The sequence below is a fragment of the Triticum aestivum genome, chromosome 4D (assembly GCF_018294505.1).
Source record: "Triticum aestivum cultivar Chinese Spring chromosome 4D, IWGSC CS RefSeq v2.1, whole genome shotgun sequence".
NCBI lineage: Eukaryota > Viridiplantae > Streptophyta > Magnoliopsida > Poales > Poaceae > Triticum > Triticum aestivum.
Window position 1 is genome coordinate 7,928,450 of NC_057805.1, and position 16,536 is coordinate 7,944,985.

Sequence of the window (16,536 nt, forward strand, 5' to 3'; positions counted from 1 at the left end):
TACCGATTTATCACTATCGTTTTGGGGTTATGCATTAGAGACAGCTGCATTCACGTTAAATAGGGCACCATCTAAATCCGTTGAGACGACACCATATGAACTATGGTTTGGCAAGAAACCTAAGCTGTCGTTTCTTAAAGTTTGGGGCGGCGATGCTTATGTGAAAAAGTTTAAGCTCGAACTCAAATCGGAGAAATGTGTCTTCATAGGATACCCAAAGGAAACTATTGGGTACACCTTCTATCACAGATCCGAAGGCAAGATGTTCGTTGCTAAAAATGGATCCTTTCTAGGGAAGGGGTTTCTCTCGAAAGAAGTGAGTGGGAGGAAAGTAGAACTTGATTAGGTAATTGTACCTTCTCCCGAATTGGAAAGTAGTTCATCACAGAAATCAGTTCTAGTGATTCCTACACCAATTAATGAGGAAGCTAATGATGATGATCATGAAACTTCAGATCAAGTTACTACCGAACTTCGTAGGTCAACCAGAGTACGGTCCGCACCAGAGTGGTACGGTAATCCTGTTCTGGAAGTCATGTTACTGGATCATGATGAACCTACGAACTATGAGGAAGCGATGATGAGCCCAGATTCCGCAAAATGGCTTGAGGCCATAAAATCTGAGATGGTATCCATGTATGAGAACAAAGTGTGGACTTTGGTTGACTTGCCCGATGATCGGCAAGCCATAGAAAATAAATGGATCTTCAAGAAGAAGACGAACGCTGATAGTAGTGTTCCTATCTACAAAGCTAGACTTGACGAAAAAGGTTTTTGACAAAGTTCAAGGTGTTGACTACGATGAGATTTTCTCACTCGTAGCGATGCTTAAGTCTGTCCAAATCATGTTAGCAATTGCCGCATTTTATGAAATCTGGCAAATGGATAGCAAAGCTGCATTCCTTAATGGATTTATTGAAGAAGAGTTATATATGATGCAACCAGAAAGTTTGTTGATCCTAAAGGTGCTAAAAAGTGTGCAAGCTCCAGCGATCCATCTATGGACTGGTGCAAGCATCTCGGAGTTGGAATATACACTTTGATAAGTTGATCAAAGCATATAGTTTTATACAGACTTGCGGTGAAGCCTGTATTTACAAGAAAGTGAGCGGGAGCACTACAGCCTTTCTGATAAGTATATGTGAATGACATATTGTCGATCGGAAATGATGTAGAATTTTCTGGAAAGCATAAAGGAGTGTTTGAAAGGAGTTTTTCAAAGAAAGACCTCGGTGAAGCTGCTTACATATTGAGCATCAAGATCTATAGAGATAGATCAAGACGCTTGATAAGTTTTTTCAATGAGTACATACCTTGACAAGTTTTTGAAGTAGCTCAAAATGGAAAAGTCAAAGAAAGAGTTATTGTCTGTGTTGCAAGGTGTGAAATTGAGTAAGACTCAAAGCCCGACCACGGCAGAAAATAGAAAGAGAATGAAAGTCATTCCCTATGCCTCAGCCATAGGTTCTATAAAGTATGCCATGCTGTGTACCAGATCTATTGTATACCCTACACTGAGTTTGGCAAGGGAGTACAATTTTGATCTAGGAGTAGATCACTGGACAACGGTCAAAATTATCCTTACAGGACTAAGGAAATATTTCTCGGTTATGGAGGTGATAAAGAGTTCGTCGTAAAGAGTTACGTCGATGCAAGCTTTGACACCGATCTGGATGACTCTAAGTCACAATCCGGATACATATTAAAAGTGGGAGCAATTAGCTAAAGTAGCTCCGTGCAGAGCATTGTAGACATAGAAATTTGCAAAATACATACAGATCTGAATTTGGCAGACCCGTTGACTAAACTTCTCTCACAAGCAAAACATGATCACACCTTAGTACTCTTTGGGTGTTAATCACATGGCGATGTGAACTAGATTACTGACTCTAGTAAATCCTTTGAGTGTTGGTCACATGACGATGTGAACTATGGGTGTTAATCACATGGTGATGTGAACTATTGGTGTTAAATCACATGGCGATGTGAACTAGATTATTGACTCTAGTGCAAGTGGGAAACTAAAGGAAATATGCCCTAGAGGCAATAATAAAGTTATTTTTTTTCCTTATTTCATGATAAATGTTTATTATTCATGCTAGAATTGTATTAACCAAAAACTTAGTACATGTGTGAATACATAGATAAAACAAAGTGTCCCTAGTATGCCTCTACTTGACTAGCTCGTTTATCAAAGATGGTTATGTTTCCTAAACCATAGACATGTATTGTCATTTGATGAACGGGATCACGTCATTAGGAGAATGATGTGATGGACAAGACCCATTCCGTTAGCTTAGCACTTGATCGTTTAGTATGTTGCTATTGCTTTCTTCATGACTTATACATGTTCCAATGACTATGAGATTATGCAACTCCCGAATACCGGAGGAACACTTTGTGTGCTACCAAACGTCACAAGGTAACTGGGTGATTATAAAGGTGCTCTAGAGGTGTCTCCGATGGTACTTGTTGAGTTGGCATAGATCAAGATTAGGATTTGTCACTCCGATTGTCGCAGTGGTATCTCTAGGCCCTCTCGGTAATGCACATCACTATAAGCCTTGCAAGCAATGTGACTAATGAGTTAGTTGCGGGATGATACATTACAAAACGAGTAAAGAGACTTGCCGGTAACGAGATTGAACTAGGTATTGAGATACCGACGATCGAATCGCGAGCAAGTAACATACCGATGACAAAGGGAACAACGTATGTTGTTATGCGGTTTGACCGATAAAGATCTTCGTAGAACATGTAGGAACCAATATGAGCATCCAGGTTCCGCTATTGGTTATTGACCAGAGATGAGTCTCGGTCATGTCTACATAGTTCTCGAACCCGTAGGGTCCGCATGCTTAACGTTCGGTGACGATCGGTATTATGAGTTTATGTGTTTTGATGTACCGAAGGTAGTTCGGAGTCCTGGATATGATCACGGACATGACGAGGAGTCTCGAAATGGTCGATACATAAAGATCGATATATTCGATGACTATGTTTGGACGTCGGAATGGTTCTGGGTGAGTTCGGGCATATACCGGAGCACCTGGAGGTTACCGGAACCCCCCGGGAGGTATATGGGCCTTATTGGGCCATAGTGGGAGAGAAGAGAGGGAGGCCTAGGAGGGGGCGCCCCCCAAGCCCAATCCGAATTGGGTGGGGGCTGGCACCCCTTTCCTTCCCCCTCTCTCCCCCTTCCTTCCACTCCTAGTCCAACTAGGGAAGGGGGGGGGGAATCCTACTCCCGGTGGGAGTAGGACTCCCCATGGGGCGCGCCATAGGAGGGCCGGCCCTCCCCCTCCTCCACTCCTTTATATACGGGGGAGGGGAGGCACCTCATGGACACACAAGTTGATCATTGATCTCTTAGCCGTGTGCGATGCCCCCCTCCACCATAATCCACCTCGGTCATATCGTTGCAGTGCTTAGGCGAAGCCCTGCGCTAGTAGCTTCATCATCACCGTCATCACGCTGTCGTGCTGACGAAGCTCTCCCTCGACACTCTGCTGGATCGTGAGTTCGTGGGACGTCACCGAGCCGAACGTGTGCAGATCGCGGAGGTGCCGTACTTTCGGTGCTAGGATCGGTCGATCGTGAAGACGTACGACTACATCAACCGCGTTGTCATAACGCTTCCGCTTACGGTCTACGAGGGTACGTGGACAACACTCTCCCCTCTCGTTGCTATGCATCACCATGATCTTGCGTGTGCGTAGGAAAATTTTGAAATTACTACGTTACCCAACAGCGGTCCCGGCTGGAACGCCTCTCCTTCCCCATCACCAGTCTGGCAGAGTATGAGTCCCACCGGGAACGGGCGGCCCGACGTGGGAAGGAGAGGATAAGGGCCCCCGAGGTCCGTATCACGACGGAAATGGTGGCGGCGGAGGCTGCTTATTCGGCGGTGCGGTCGGCCGCATAGGAGAAAGCCATCCGCGCCCGCATTGTGAAGAAACGACAGCGGAGTAACACGCGCACCCTTGCGCGTGAGCAGAATCGGGCGGTCCGTGCCATGACCGGACTGCCACCGAAGGAGGAGAAGGAGGGTAGCGATGGCGGGGACAACTCCGGCGACGAGCAGATCCGGCTCGATCCGTACCGCGTCTTCGACCGGTACTTCCGCGAGAAGGACGGCAAGGGCGCCGGGAAGGGCAAGGACAGCCGTGGATGAACTCCACCATAGCCAAACATGCCAACTTTTGGTAGTTTGATGGCAATGTTTATCGTAGTGCGATTGAGTAGCTGGACAATGCTTGTGTGTCGACGTAGTTGCATGAGTTTGTATGGATTTGAGATATGGTAATTGAGATGTCCGGATGTGGATTGCATTTTTTGAGGAGTGCCCGATCAGTGCCCGGACGCATCCGCGGGCATTTGATGGGCCGGATTTGTCAAGTCCGGCTGTAGATGCTCCAATCTAACCATCCTATCCTGCACATCAAAGGCAGGATCAAGTTATGAAAACAAAATCACAAGAATGTTGTAGTACATCACAAATTTATGTGAAAAGGACACAACCAGTCTGCTTCTTTTCTTTTTCAACACAACCAGCAGCAACTACTCAAGCCTGGGCAAGTGAACAACACAACCAGAATGTTGTACTACAAGCATAATACTCACGCTTTTAACAGAAAAATAGCCCAGCTTTCTTTGGCATGGTTGCCTGTCCTGGCTAATCAACAACCGAGTTTACCAATACGTAAATTATAGGATGGCGTTTTTTACATTATAGCATGACATTTTTTGCAACTTACAAGGCAATTGTAATTTTATATCTCTGCCTTTTTCATGTGATTTTTTTATTGATGACATTTTTTTCTTCCAAAAATGCAGTTAAATGGGCCTTTTGGCCAACCAAGGGTCACGCTGCAATCACTATAGTGAACAATCGGGCTAACACTTCATCGAAAGGGTTAAATAAATGCAACATGGATAAAATTTATTTTTATTTAACACAGTACAATCGCAGATGCTTACGTATATGCACATACACTCACTCATGCATTCTATCTTTATAAGCACCTCCAAAATATTAAGCCGACACAACATATTAAAATTGATAAAGTTACCACAAACGTCTCATAGTGAACGAGAAAGTCTCCTCCCAATAAACAAAAATAGCCCGAAAGGCTAAAGTAAATTTAGGAAAAATGCATACACAAGTGTCAAGTTTAGGAGTTGAACCCTGTGGGGCTGATTCCACTACAAAGAAGCTAACCATCCAATGATCTACGAAAACGATAAGTACCCAACGTTAGGTATGAGCACATGGCAACCAAATGTTTTTTATGGCAATTCCAGTGACACAAGGATGGTTAGTTAGTTGACACATGTGGGCTGCCTCCTCTCCAAGAAAAGCCGAGGGTTCCCCTGCCACCCGCTGGCGCTGCCGTCGGTCCGCCTCATCTTCGGTGGCCTTGGGCCATGGCGGCGCGGTGGATCTCGGCCCTTGACGGCGAGGGGGTTTTGTTTTTCAGTTGTTTCTTCGCTTTTGTTAGGGTTTGTGTCCTGCTCAGAAAAACGAGACGGCGGCGGCTCTCTGAAGATGGAATAAGGTTCCTCCCTCTAGCCCCGCCTCGATGGCGTGTCTAGCATCATCGATGGGAGTGTGGAGGTGTGTCTCCGAATGGATCTATCCTTGATGGATTTGCTCGGGTCTGGTCGTGGTTTGTCTACGTTCATGTGTTTTTAAGTTGGATCCTTCCGATCTACGCTACTCTTCATCAGCGACGGTTACTGTTCTGCTGCTCTGGTCCTATGGGACCTTAACACGACTACTTCCCGACTGTCTAGTACAACCAAATTTGCCCAGCTCCGACTGACACATAGCAACTAAGTTATCATCGAAAACGTTTAATTTGTCACGTGCTCGTACCTGGCGTTCCGAGGTTATCAGATTCCATTATCTAAACTACGCTCAGTTCGCAAAAACTTGGTACTTCTTGTTATGTGCGCTCGAGACTGCTCGACAGCGAACGTTTGTTTGACGAGGAGACGTGTCCTCTGCAACTTGAAGTCCACTTCAGTTCAACAACGCCCTCAATATCTACGTTTGTCCGTCAGGAGAAGTTGCTGCGCCCGCAAAATCTGCTGTGGCCTTCGACCCCTCCGCTTCAGATCTGCCGGCAATGGCGGAGTCGCCGGAGCAGTTCAGGGGCCAGTCCCGCCTCCCCCGCTTCGCCGAGCCCCTCCGCTACGACCTCGTCCTCCGCCCCGACCTCGCCGCCTGCACCTTCTCCGGCTCCGCGTCCGCCGCCGTCGCCGTGTCCTCGCCCACCCGCTTCCTCGTCCTCAACGCCGCCGAGCTCGCCGTCGACCGCTCCTCCATCCGCTTCCAGGCACTCCCCGCGCCCTCCCCCCTCCGAGGCAGGCCCTCCGATCTCTTGTCTGTTTCTCAGCTTCTCATGGCGGGGCTGTGTTGCGTTGCAGGACTGGGCGCCGACGGAGGTGGCCCAGTTCGAGGAGGATGAGATCCTGGTCCTCGGGTTCGACCGGGAGCTGCCCCTCGGCGAGGGCGTGCTCGCCATGGATTTCACCGGCACCCTCAACGACCAGATGAGGGGCTTCTACAGGAGGTATATCGTCCTTTATCGTTCAGATTCAATCGATCTTACACGGAAGCTCCCGTGACTAGTCTCTCGTGCATACGAGGCGTTGATCGATTACCGGCAGTAGGCAGCTGTGTGCTTGGAAGCAACCGATATCACTGGACCATGATTTGTCAGTTCCACGGGCATTTTGGTTGGGAACTTGTTGCGATGCTTATAGAGTGCTCAAGTGATGCGTGGTGTAATCTGATACAGTCATCTCTTGATTGTAAGCCAGATCGTAGGATCTTTGGATCATAATCTTGAGATCCTCCCATGCCCCATCATGATCCACTATTCATTCAATCTTTGCTATTCCGAACATCGTATTTATTAACGAGAAACAATCATTGGAAAAGGTTGCTCTGTTTTTATGGGTGTCCATATCTTACAACACATGAGCCCTGTGTCTGCAGTAACTTGAAAAAATAGGAAACTGAAGAAACAAGTATCTGGAACTTTATAATGTTGTGGATGAAGGGACTGAATGATCAGAGTTGAAGAGCGGATGTAGGATGTTAGCATTAATTTACCCATCTCATTGTGCAACCGAGTTTTATTGTTGGAATTTATGCTGCAGACAGTGTACCTAATTCCAGCACTGTCATGCATAGGTTTCTGTTAGATCTTTTAAACAGAATCGTGTTACATGGGAGTATTTGGGCATAATCAGTGCCTGTGGAATGCACCTGGTCTTATTTCTTTATATCTGGTCTGTGTTTCTCATGCTCTCGTGCTGGTATTTGACTGCAGCAAGTATGAGTACAATGGGGAGGCAAGAAACATGGCGGTTACACAGTTTGAAGCTGCTGATGCACGGCGGTGCTTTCCATGCTGGGATGAGCCTGCATTTAAGGTGTTTAACTTGCTTTGTTGTTATTTTATGAACAGTGTCTTGATGTACTTCGAATCTGAATATGAACGTTAGACGGTCAAAATCAGTTTGTATTTTGATATAGGCGTTAAACATATGTGCATGTTTTTTTTGCTTTTGCTTAGAATTTTGTAGGTCTGAGATCCATCACCTTTAGTAACTTCTCTTGTATTTTTATTTCTTTATTCAGGCCAAGTTCAAGATAACATTGGAGGTTCCAGCTGAACTGGTAGCATTGTCCAACATGCCAGTAGTTAAGGAGACAGTCTGCGGGCCTCTGAAGACTGTCTATTATGAGGAATCTCCACTTATGTCAACATATCTAGTCGCAATAGTTGTTGGTTTGTTTGATTACATAGAGAGCTCAACGTTAGAAGGTAGTTGCTCAGTTTTCCTGAAACCGCTTCTATAGTATCTTTCATTCAAAGTGCTATGTTACTGCCCTTCTTCCCCTTCTTTTACATTTCTCTTGATTTGTTAATTTACATAGGCACCAAAGTTCGTGTGTATACCCAAGTTGGCAAGACTAGTCAAGGAAAGTTCGCATTAGATGTTGGGGTGAAGTCACTGGATCTATTCAAGGAGTAAGCTTCCAACCATTATTTCTTTTAACATATTTATAAAAAGTGAGGCAGCATCAAACGAGAAAACAGATATGTTGAATAATTGGACATGCCAATTAATGGTGCTAGTTGGATAAGAATCTCTAACGGTGTTTAATAACCAGTTACTTCGCCACTCCTTACCCACTACCTAAGTTGGATATGATTGCTATCCCTGATTTTGCTGCTGGAGCTATGGAGAACTATGGGTTGGTCACTTACCGAGAATCAGCTTTGCTTTATGATGAGCAATTATCGTCAGCATCCAACAAACAACAGGTTATGGCTATTTTTTGTTCAAGTCCATTTGTTTCTTTGACTAAAAGTGAGGCAGTGGGGTTTTACTTGAATGTTTTCCAAACTAAATCTCCTTTTGTTTATTTACATATGTTCTTTATTTAGGTAGCAATCACCGTCGCGCATGAATTGGCTCACCAATGGTTTGGCAATCTTGTAACCATGGAATGGTGGACTCACTTGTGGCTAAACGAGGGTTTTGCTTCATGGGTAATCAATCTGATAACCGTTTTTGAGAAATTATAATGGTGATCTGGTGTTGTATATTACTATTATTGAAGAAGTCATTAATTTTGAACAGGTGAGTTATTTAGCTGTAGAATCCATTTTTCCTGAATGGAATAACTGGACACAATTCCTTGATGAGACGACCTCTGGCCTCAGACTGGATGCACTCGCAGAGTCTCATCCTATTGAGGTAATCTTCTTCCCTAGTCGGTGCAAGTTTCTGCTTCAATTTGTTTCATCATTATTCTGTGTAAGAACAGATTTTCTAGTAGTGCTCTAACATCAACAAATGCTTCACATTTACATTAGGGATATGGAAATATATTATGACAGCAAGTTGAATAAATGTTACAAAGTTGATGAGTTGCACAGATATAAGCAACGATTAATGCATTATTGTCCCTGGCCATGATTACATATTTATAGACGGAAGAATTAATCTCTGAATTTAACGTCCGTCTGCTTGAATTCTTCTGATGTTAATGCTTATATTTTATCATTGTTTTACAGAACTCAAAATGTGTGAAAATGGTGTAATGTATTGTTTATGATTCTGTCCAGTATTAGCATCTCCAATTGTCTCAGCTGTGATTTCGGTTATTTGACCTGTTTGTTCAGGTTGATGTAAACCATGCCAGTGAAATCGATGCGATTTTTGATTCCATAAGCTACGACAAGGGAGCTTCTGTCATTCGCATGCTACAAAGCTACCTTGGTGCAGAGCGGTTTCAGGTTAAATAATGTTTCTTCTTGAAAAAAATATTGGGATCTTGTTTGCTGCAATGGTCCATCATTCTGTTACCTGTATTGGCTGCTGTGGCTTGCTGCCATTGTATAGTACCACTTCTGAACCCTTGCATGTATAAGTTTTTCACTCCCTCTGTAAAGAAATATAAGATCGATTAGATCACTATATTAATGATCTAAACGATCTTATATTTCTTTACAGAAGGAGTACTTCATTAAACAAGGGATGTGAGATGTCTCTGCTGCCACTCTGATGCACTGTATCTTAACTTTAGATGCATTTGTAATCTGAAACCAAAATACTGAAGATGATCATAGTTGTTAGATTTGACTGTATTGCTGACCCCATTATGAGTGTGCATGGTGCATCTGCTGCAGAATAGCTTGAACTTTGATGTTTTGTGTATTAAATATGGAGGATTAATTCGATTGCATTTATGAATTTTGTTCTGTCTATCTAGCTCTGTTGCCTAATATAAACAGCTTTTCTGCTTGTTCTAACTTTGACATTCTTTATTCTTCCAGAAAGCTTTGGCTTCATACATAAAGAAGTACGCATACTCAAACGCTAAAACCGAAGACCTATGGGCTGTTCTTGAGGAGGAAACTGGGGAGCCTGTCAAGGATCTGATGACTACATGGACTAAGCAACAAGGATATCCTGTTATATACGCAAAACTAAATGGGCAAGATTTGGAACTTGAGCAGGTTTTGTGACATATTTTTCATTTGCATATTATTTCTTACTACTATGCATGGGGAACTGGGTATAAACATGCATGCATGACCTATGTTTTCCCGTTATTATAAATTTATTTATCTAAAGTATACTTGGATTGGCAACTTGGTCATGAATTCATGATTACTTCTTTCTAGGACCTCTTTTCTATGGATATTATAATGGGAGAACGTTCGCACCATTGTTCCCTTGCGCGGCGCGACGTGCATCATTGATCAGCTGCCCGTGATTAGCACTGTGGCTTGATGCGGACACACGCTCGTGCGGTAGTGCCGTCCCTTTTCTATTGGCACCTTTAATCACATGTTTATTGTTATTGGGGGCCTAACCTACAGGCTACGGCTGAAACTACGGGGCTGTTTGGTTTGTGACTAAGGTTGCCTGAGGTTGCCACACCTAAGCTTAGGCAAGTTTGACCAACTTAGGAGGGTGTTTGGTTCAAGCCTCATGTTAGGCAAGATGCTTTTTCCCACACTAGGGCCCCACATCACATACGCTCAAAAAGTGTGGCAAGATTCCTTTAGGCTTGCCAACTTGTGGCTTCCATTTTGTTGAACTAAAACCTTAGGCAATTTTGGCAAGAAATGTGTGTCTAAGTGTGGCATTGCAAGGCCTAGAACCAAACAGTCCCTTAAGGGGATAAGTATCCCTAGTTATCCTTAGCAGTTTAAATCTGTTAGAGATATTTCTTGATTCTCAAGTTAGTTATTTCCTAAAATTTGTTAGTTCCGCTTAGCCTCCAAGTTTGTAAGGTTGCTATATAATGCCTAGCAATATCAATCAATAGATAAGCAGAAAAATAGTCCCAATTATTCTCTCCCCAAGTTTCTCCCCTGCTCTTGTTTTGCGGCAGCCTTCTTGGTTGGGTGTCGCGCCTCATCTGTCCAGGGCCATCTACCTACACCACATCATCTACCACGTTCATAACATTTTTATTTTTTTGTACCTTCACATAGACCACGGAACACATTAGGATACATGCAAGGCACCTTAATTAAAATCAGAATAACAATGACTAGAAATGTGAACAGTACTGTAATTTTCTGGGTTTGTTTTCATTCATGATCTGTTCAATCAGAAATATAAAGAGCATATCAGTAAAGCCATTAGAAATATGAAGCGCATATCAGTAAAACTATTAGAAAAATAAAGAGCATATCAGTAAAGCCGTTTAGAATGTACATATCATTCTTGGATGTCGGAGTATTATATGTGCTTAATATTCTCAAATGCAGCCAATCTCTCTACAGTCTACACCAGTATTAACTCAATGGAAACGAAGCTTCTTAGTATCGAGCAATTCCTAAATTTTAAAAACTATTTCTTTATTACAGGCTCAATTTCTGTCAGATGGATCATCTGGTCCTGGCATGTGGATCGTTCCTATGACAGCATGCTGTGGCTCGTACGATCTGAATAAGAAGTTTCTGTTGAAAGGCAAGACCGATACGATGCATATAAAAGATTTTGCAGCCTCCCAAAGTGGCCAGAATTTTTGGATCAAACTGAACATTGATCAAACTGGATTTTATAGAGTGAAGTATGATGATGAACTTGCAGCCGGACTTGAAAATGCAATAAAAGCCAAGAAACTCTCTTTAATGGATATGATTGGTAAAGACAATATGATTTAAGATACATTATTGTTTATATTTAAAAAAAAATTGACGAATGAGATATATTGTTTTGTAGGTATTGTGGAAGATTCTTATGCCCTTTCTGTTGCTTGCAAACAAACACTGACATCATTGCTTCGTTTGCTAAATGCTTATCGTCATGAGTCTGATTACACTGTACTTTCACATGTAACCTCTGTAAGTAAGCCTTATACCTCCAATTGAATCCTTAGCCTCGTGGCTTCATTTTACGTGTGTAACTAATGTTTGTTTACAAGATTAGTTCTCATTGTGTGTTTCTTCTCTATTCCCAGGTATGTTTAAGCGTTAATAAAATATCAACTGATGCTAATCCTGACTTGTCTAGCGATATCAAACAACTTTTGATCAAGCTTCTTCTGTTAGCTGCCAAGTATGCCGACAAGCTTAATACCGTACCTGTTTTCAATATGTTTATGTGTGATTACAATTTTAAAGCTTTCATGCGCTTCACATTTCAGAAGAGTAGGCTGGGATCCTAAGGATGGTGAGAGCCATCTTGATGTAATGCTTAGGTCACTGCTCTTGATTGCCCTTGTCAAGCTCGGACATGACGAGACTATAAAGGAGGGAATTCGGCGTTTCCATATCTTCTTAGAAGACCGAAAAACTCCCCTTCTACCTCCAGACAATAGAAAGGTTGTGTTTTTTTTCCCTTTATAGATTATTACAACTGTTTTACCTCTTTGGTATCTTACCTGCAATGTTTTCTAGGCAGCATACCTTGCTGTGATGCGGACCGTGAGTACCTCAAACAGGACCGGTTATGATGTTCTCCTGAAAATCTACAAGGAAACGTCAGAAGCACAGGAGAAGTCTCGTATCTTAGGTGTGTTATTTTTTTCCAACTTATGCAACACAGCACAGCTTTCTGATGAATTGGTTCATCCTATAAATACTCTTTTGTTTCTAGGCTCGTTGTCTTCATGCCCAGACAAGGATATTGTTGTTGAGGCATTGAACCTTATGCTTACAGACGAGGTTAACCTCTAAACCATTTCTGTTTGACATATTCTGAGTGATTGATTTGGTACAGACTTACAGTTACTGGTGAAAGGAGTTTATATTCTGTGCCAGCTAATCATACAAAAGCGACTCTAATCTGCCTCTTTCTTGTTAGGTACGGAATCAAGATGCATTTTATGTTCTTGGTGGTATTAGCTTAGAAGGACGAGAAGCTGCATGGGCCTGGCTGAAGGTATGTTATAGTTGCAGGGCAAGTTGCCTAGGCTATTTATGTTATGGTCTGGCATGAATTTTTATTTTATTTTTACATTAGCATGTGCTCTCTGGAGAAAATTCATGAGGTGTGGGATCCATGCACTTGACATTTATCTGTTTCGTGAATGGATGAGCTCAGAAATGCGGTCCATTAAAAAGCTCTAAACCTGTGATAAATTTTTTGTTCAAAAACAAATGTAACCACTTCCGTTGGTGCTCGATACATTTGCTTTTGTGCATTGACAAACAATAGTATAGCATTGTAAGGAGTAACGACCACCTATGTTGAGTTATTTGACTGCATTTCTAATATGAAACAATGAATGGTTTAAATGTTAGATTTCAGTCAATTTTCAAGCTGACCAATAATACCAATAATAGAGAAAACTGCACTTCCAGTTGGAATATTATTCTTAGCACTATGCTGCTACGTATGTCTGATCCTGCGCCATTCGGCTACGTTGGATGTTTACGCGATGTTGCACTGTCATGCAGGATAACTGGGATCACGTTGTTAAGACTTGGCCATCAAGCTCACTCATATCGGACTTCGTTAATTCTACCGTTTCACCGGTACGCTACACACACCTTTTCCCTTTTGAAATTCTTCGTGCCCTGCCATTTATTTAGCTGCTAAAAAGACATCTCATATGCTGTTTAACCTCGACGATCAGTTCACCTCTGAGGAGAAAGCTGCTGAGGTTTCCGAGTTCTTTGCCACTCGCGTGAAACCGTCATTCGAAAGAGCGTTGAAGCAGAGCCTCGAGAGGGTGCGGATCAGTGCTAGATGGATCGACAGCATCAAGAGCGAGCCCAGCCTTGCGCAAACGGTGCAGCAGCTGCTGCTGCAGGAGTTTTAAGCCGCTCCTTTGTACGAAGAAGAGATTATGTGCCATGACTGCATAATAATGTTTTGGAAAGGCTGTATTCTAATGAGTAACAACATTAATTTTCTGTGGTGTGGCTTTACGGTAATCTGCTCGTTAACGAAACGTTTGTTTCCTTGATGTGTTGTTTGGGTTTTTCCAGAGCAGTAGCTAATAAATCCACATTATCCTTGTGCGAAACAGATACACCATAAAGAAAAGTTGCAACACAGAAGATACTGGCTAGGAGTCCTCAAAATCTACTCGCTAGCCATTCCATTGTGTGAATTTTTCTGAGCCCCGGTGCTCCCAAAGATATATATTCCCTCAGTTCCTAAATATAAGTCCTTTTAGTGATTTCAAATGGACAACCACATACGGATGTATATAGACATATTTTAGAGTATAGATTCGCTCATTTTGCTCCGTATGTAGTCACTTGTTGAAACCTCTAGAAAGACCTATATTTAGGAACGGAGGAAGTACTTAAGAGTTAATCATACTCGGAGAACAAACCCCTGTTTCCACAAACTTTATCTCAAGATGTATAAGTGACAATGTGTAAGAAGATCACATCGTTTGAAAGTGCTCATGTTGCTTGGAAGGAAATGGTAACCCTACTTTTGATGAACTCAAACCTACTCTCACTCGAGGAATGATACAAAACCATGTAAAAAGAAGAATGATAAAAATGATCCTAGCTTTGCTAAACAATTCAATGATCTTAGGTTATGTTGAAAGTTTAGGAACATATAGTCCTAGCGAGAGTGATGGTGACTCACCCAAGTGCAATACAGCCGGATGTAGGGAGGACACGGCGAGCGGAAGCGAGGCGTGCCATCACAGCCAGAGGAGAGGCTACATCATCTAGGAAGGGAGACGGGCGAATGGAGGAGGAATAAAGACTCGGGAAAGAAGAAAGAAGGGCGACAATTGGATTAGAAAATCGACTGACACAATAATTTTTCAGGCAACTTACCGATAGTGAATCCTATACATCCTAGATGATAATACATGTATAGCTGATAAAGCAAAGCTACATCTTTATAGCATGTGGCCGGTGTAGACAAAACGAAACCATAGAATTTCTAGTGAATCTTCAGTTGAACTATCTCAAGCTTGCAGGTAGGCTCATCACATTATTGTAGACTTTTTTTTAGAACCACACTATTGTAGACTTGATGTTGAGTACAAAACCACCTCGGGAAGGCAACAAAACTAGAGTTAAACACCACTAGCATTGACCACATGATGGACTCTACAAGATACATGTGGATGTTGCATAATGCAAAAGAGATGGACGAAGCATCTAGAGTAGTAATACAACGCCAAAGGGAACTAGTTACAACAAGCAGTTGTCAGTATGGCTCGGTTTGTAATGGAGCCCAACGCGAAGCCAGTATTTGAACAAGGCACACGGAAAACTGATTCCCTAGATTTGTTTCATTTTTGAAGGACCATGATGCGTCATGGAGCTAGGCATCTTACCTATTATTAGTCGGGACACAAGAGTCCCTAGAAGGACATATGACTTTTGACGTATGTCATGTAAGAATGGGAAGTAAATGTAGCAGCTCATAAACCAGCAAAGACTTGGTTCTACATCTAGCCCGGAGTGTGCCTCGATATGCCAGGTGCCGTAAGATATATGGACAAATAAACAACGTTGTAACCTTTTATTATTGTTAATTACCGATGCTCCTATTTGATTTGCGGAAAACAAGAAGAAGATGCTCTAGTCCCCTGATCTGAATCTGTTTTTCTTTTCTTTTATGAGTTCTAATTCTACTTCTAGTACAAATCAGAGATGAAAAAAAATTGTAAAACCTCTTCAAGCGGGCAGCGGGCAACGGTCACTCTCGGCGTGGGCCCATTCCCAAGTTGTGCGAACTCTACCCAGTGGGCCTTGCGCCGTGGCCCACATGTCATTCAGGAGAGCAGTAGGTGACACCACTCCTAAACCCAACGCGTCCCCAACAGCCCCACCCACACCCCCACCCATCCCCCTCTGTCAGTTCGTCGTCGCCGGCCACTTCGCCTCTCCTGCCGCCGCCGCCTCCTTCCTAGCCCCCTCCAAACCCCCAGCTCAGCTAAGCCATCGGATCTCCCCCTCCATGCCCAGAGCCAAGTAGATAGACCCCCCACCGGCGCACGAACCTTGAGGCAGGCAGCGCGGCCGGCCGGCCACCTGATGGCGTCCGTGGCGGAGCTCAAGGAGAAGCACGCGGCGGCGACGGCCTCGGTCAACTCCCTCCGGGAGCGGCTCCGCCAGCGCCGCCAGACGCTCCTCGACACCGACGGTGAGGCCCTCTCCCGGGAACCTCTCGAGGGTTTGCTTGCTTGTGGATTCGGGAAACTGTTGTTGCTGACTGACTGCTCCGTGTGTTGGCGGTGCGTGCAGTGGAGAAGTACTCCAAGGCGCAGGGGCGGACGGCGGTGAGCTTCAACCCCACGGATCTGGTGTGCTGCCGCACGCTGCAGGGCCACAGCGGAAAGGTTCGCCCCTTTGGTTGACTTCTTCGGCCTCTTGCCTCCGTTTCGGCACACGGAGGAGTTCAATTTTGAAGTAGGCACGAGTGAGGTCTCACGCTTGTTAGTAGTTGTTAGTACTCCAATTGTGGAAATGGTGGTGCTAGTATGAGCAATTCATAACCGAGTTTGATTGCCGAGAATAAGATTTGGACATATGTAAAGGAAACAACCTGGATTAGTATGAG

General features: G+C 43.6%; 1 protein-coding gene across 1 annotated transcript; it reads left to right on the forward strand.

Moving 5' to 3' along the window:
- Positions 1-6,039: 6,039 nt before the first annotated feature.
- On the forward strand, positions 6,040-13,907 carry LOC123095652 (aminopeptidase M1-B). The gene is made up of 19 exons (XM_044517190.1): positions 6,040-6,341; positions 6,433-6,578; positions 7,344-7,446; positions 7,655-7,841; positions 7,955-8,048; positions 8,192-8,345; positions 8,469-8,573; positions 8,665-8,781; positions 9,210-9,323; positions 9,864-10,046; positions 11,412-11,691; positions 11,770-11,891; positions 12,008-12,105; positions 12,194-12,371; positions 12,447-12,561; positions 12,646-12,713; positions 12,853-12,930; positions 13,449-13,526; positions 13,628-13,907. Exons 1-19 carry the CDS (start codon positions 6,132-6,134, stop codon positions 13,811-13,813), a joined length of 2,616 nt encoding a protein of 871 aa, XP_044373125.1. The 5' UTR covers positions 6,040-6,131; the 3' UTR covers positions 13,814-13,907.
- Positions 13,908-16,536: the final 2,629 nt, after the last annotated feature.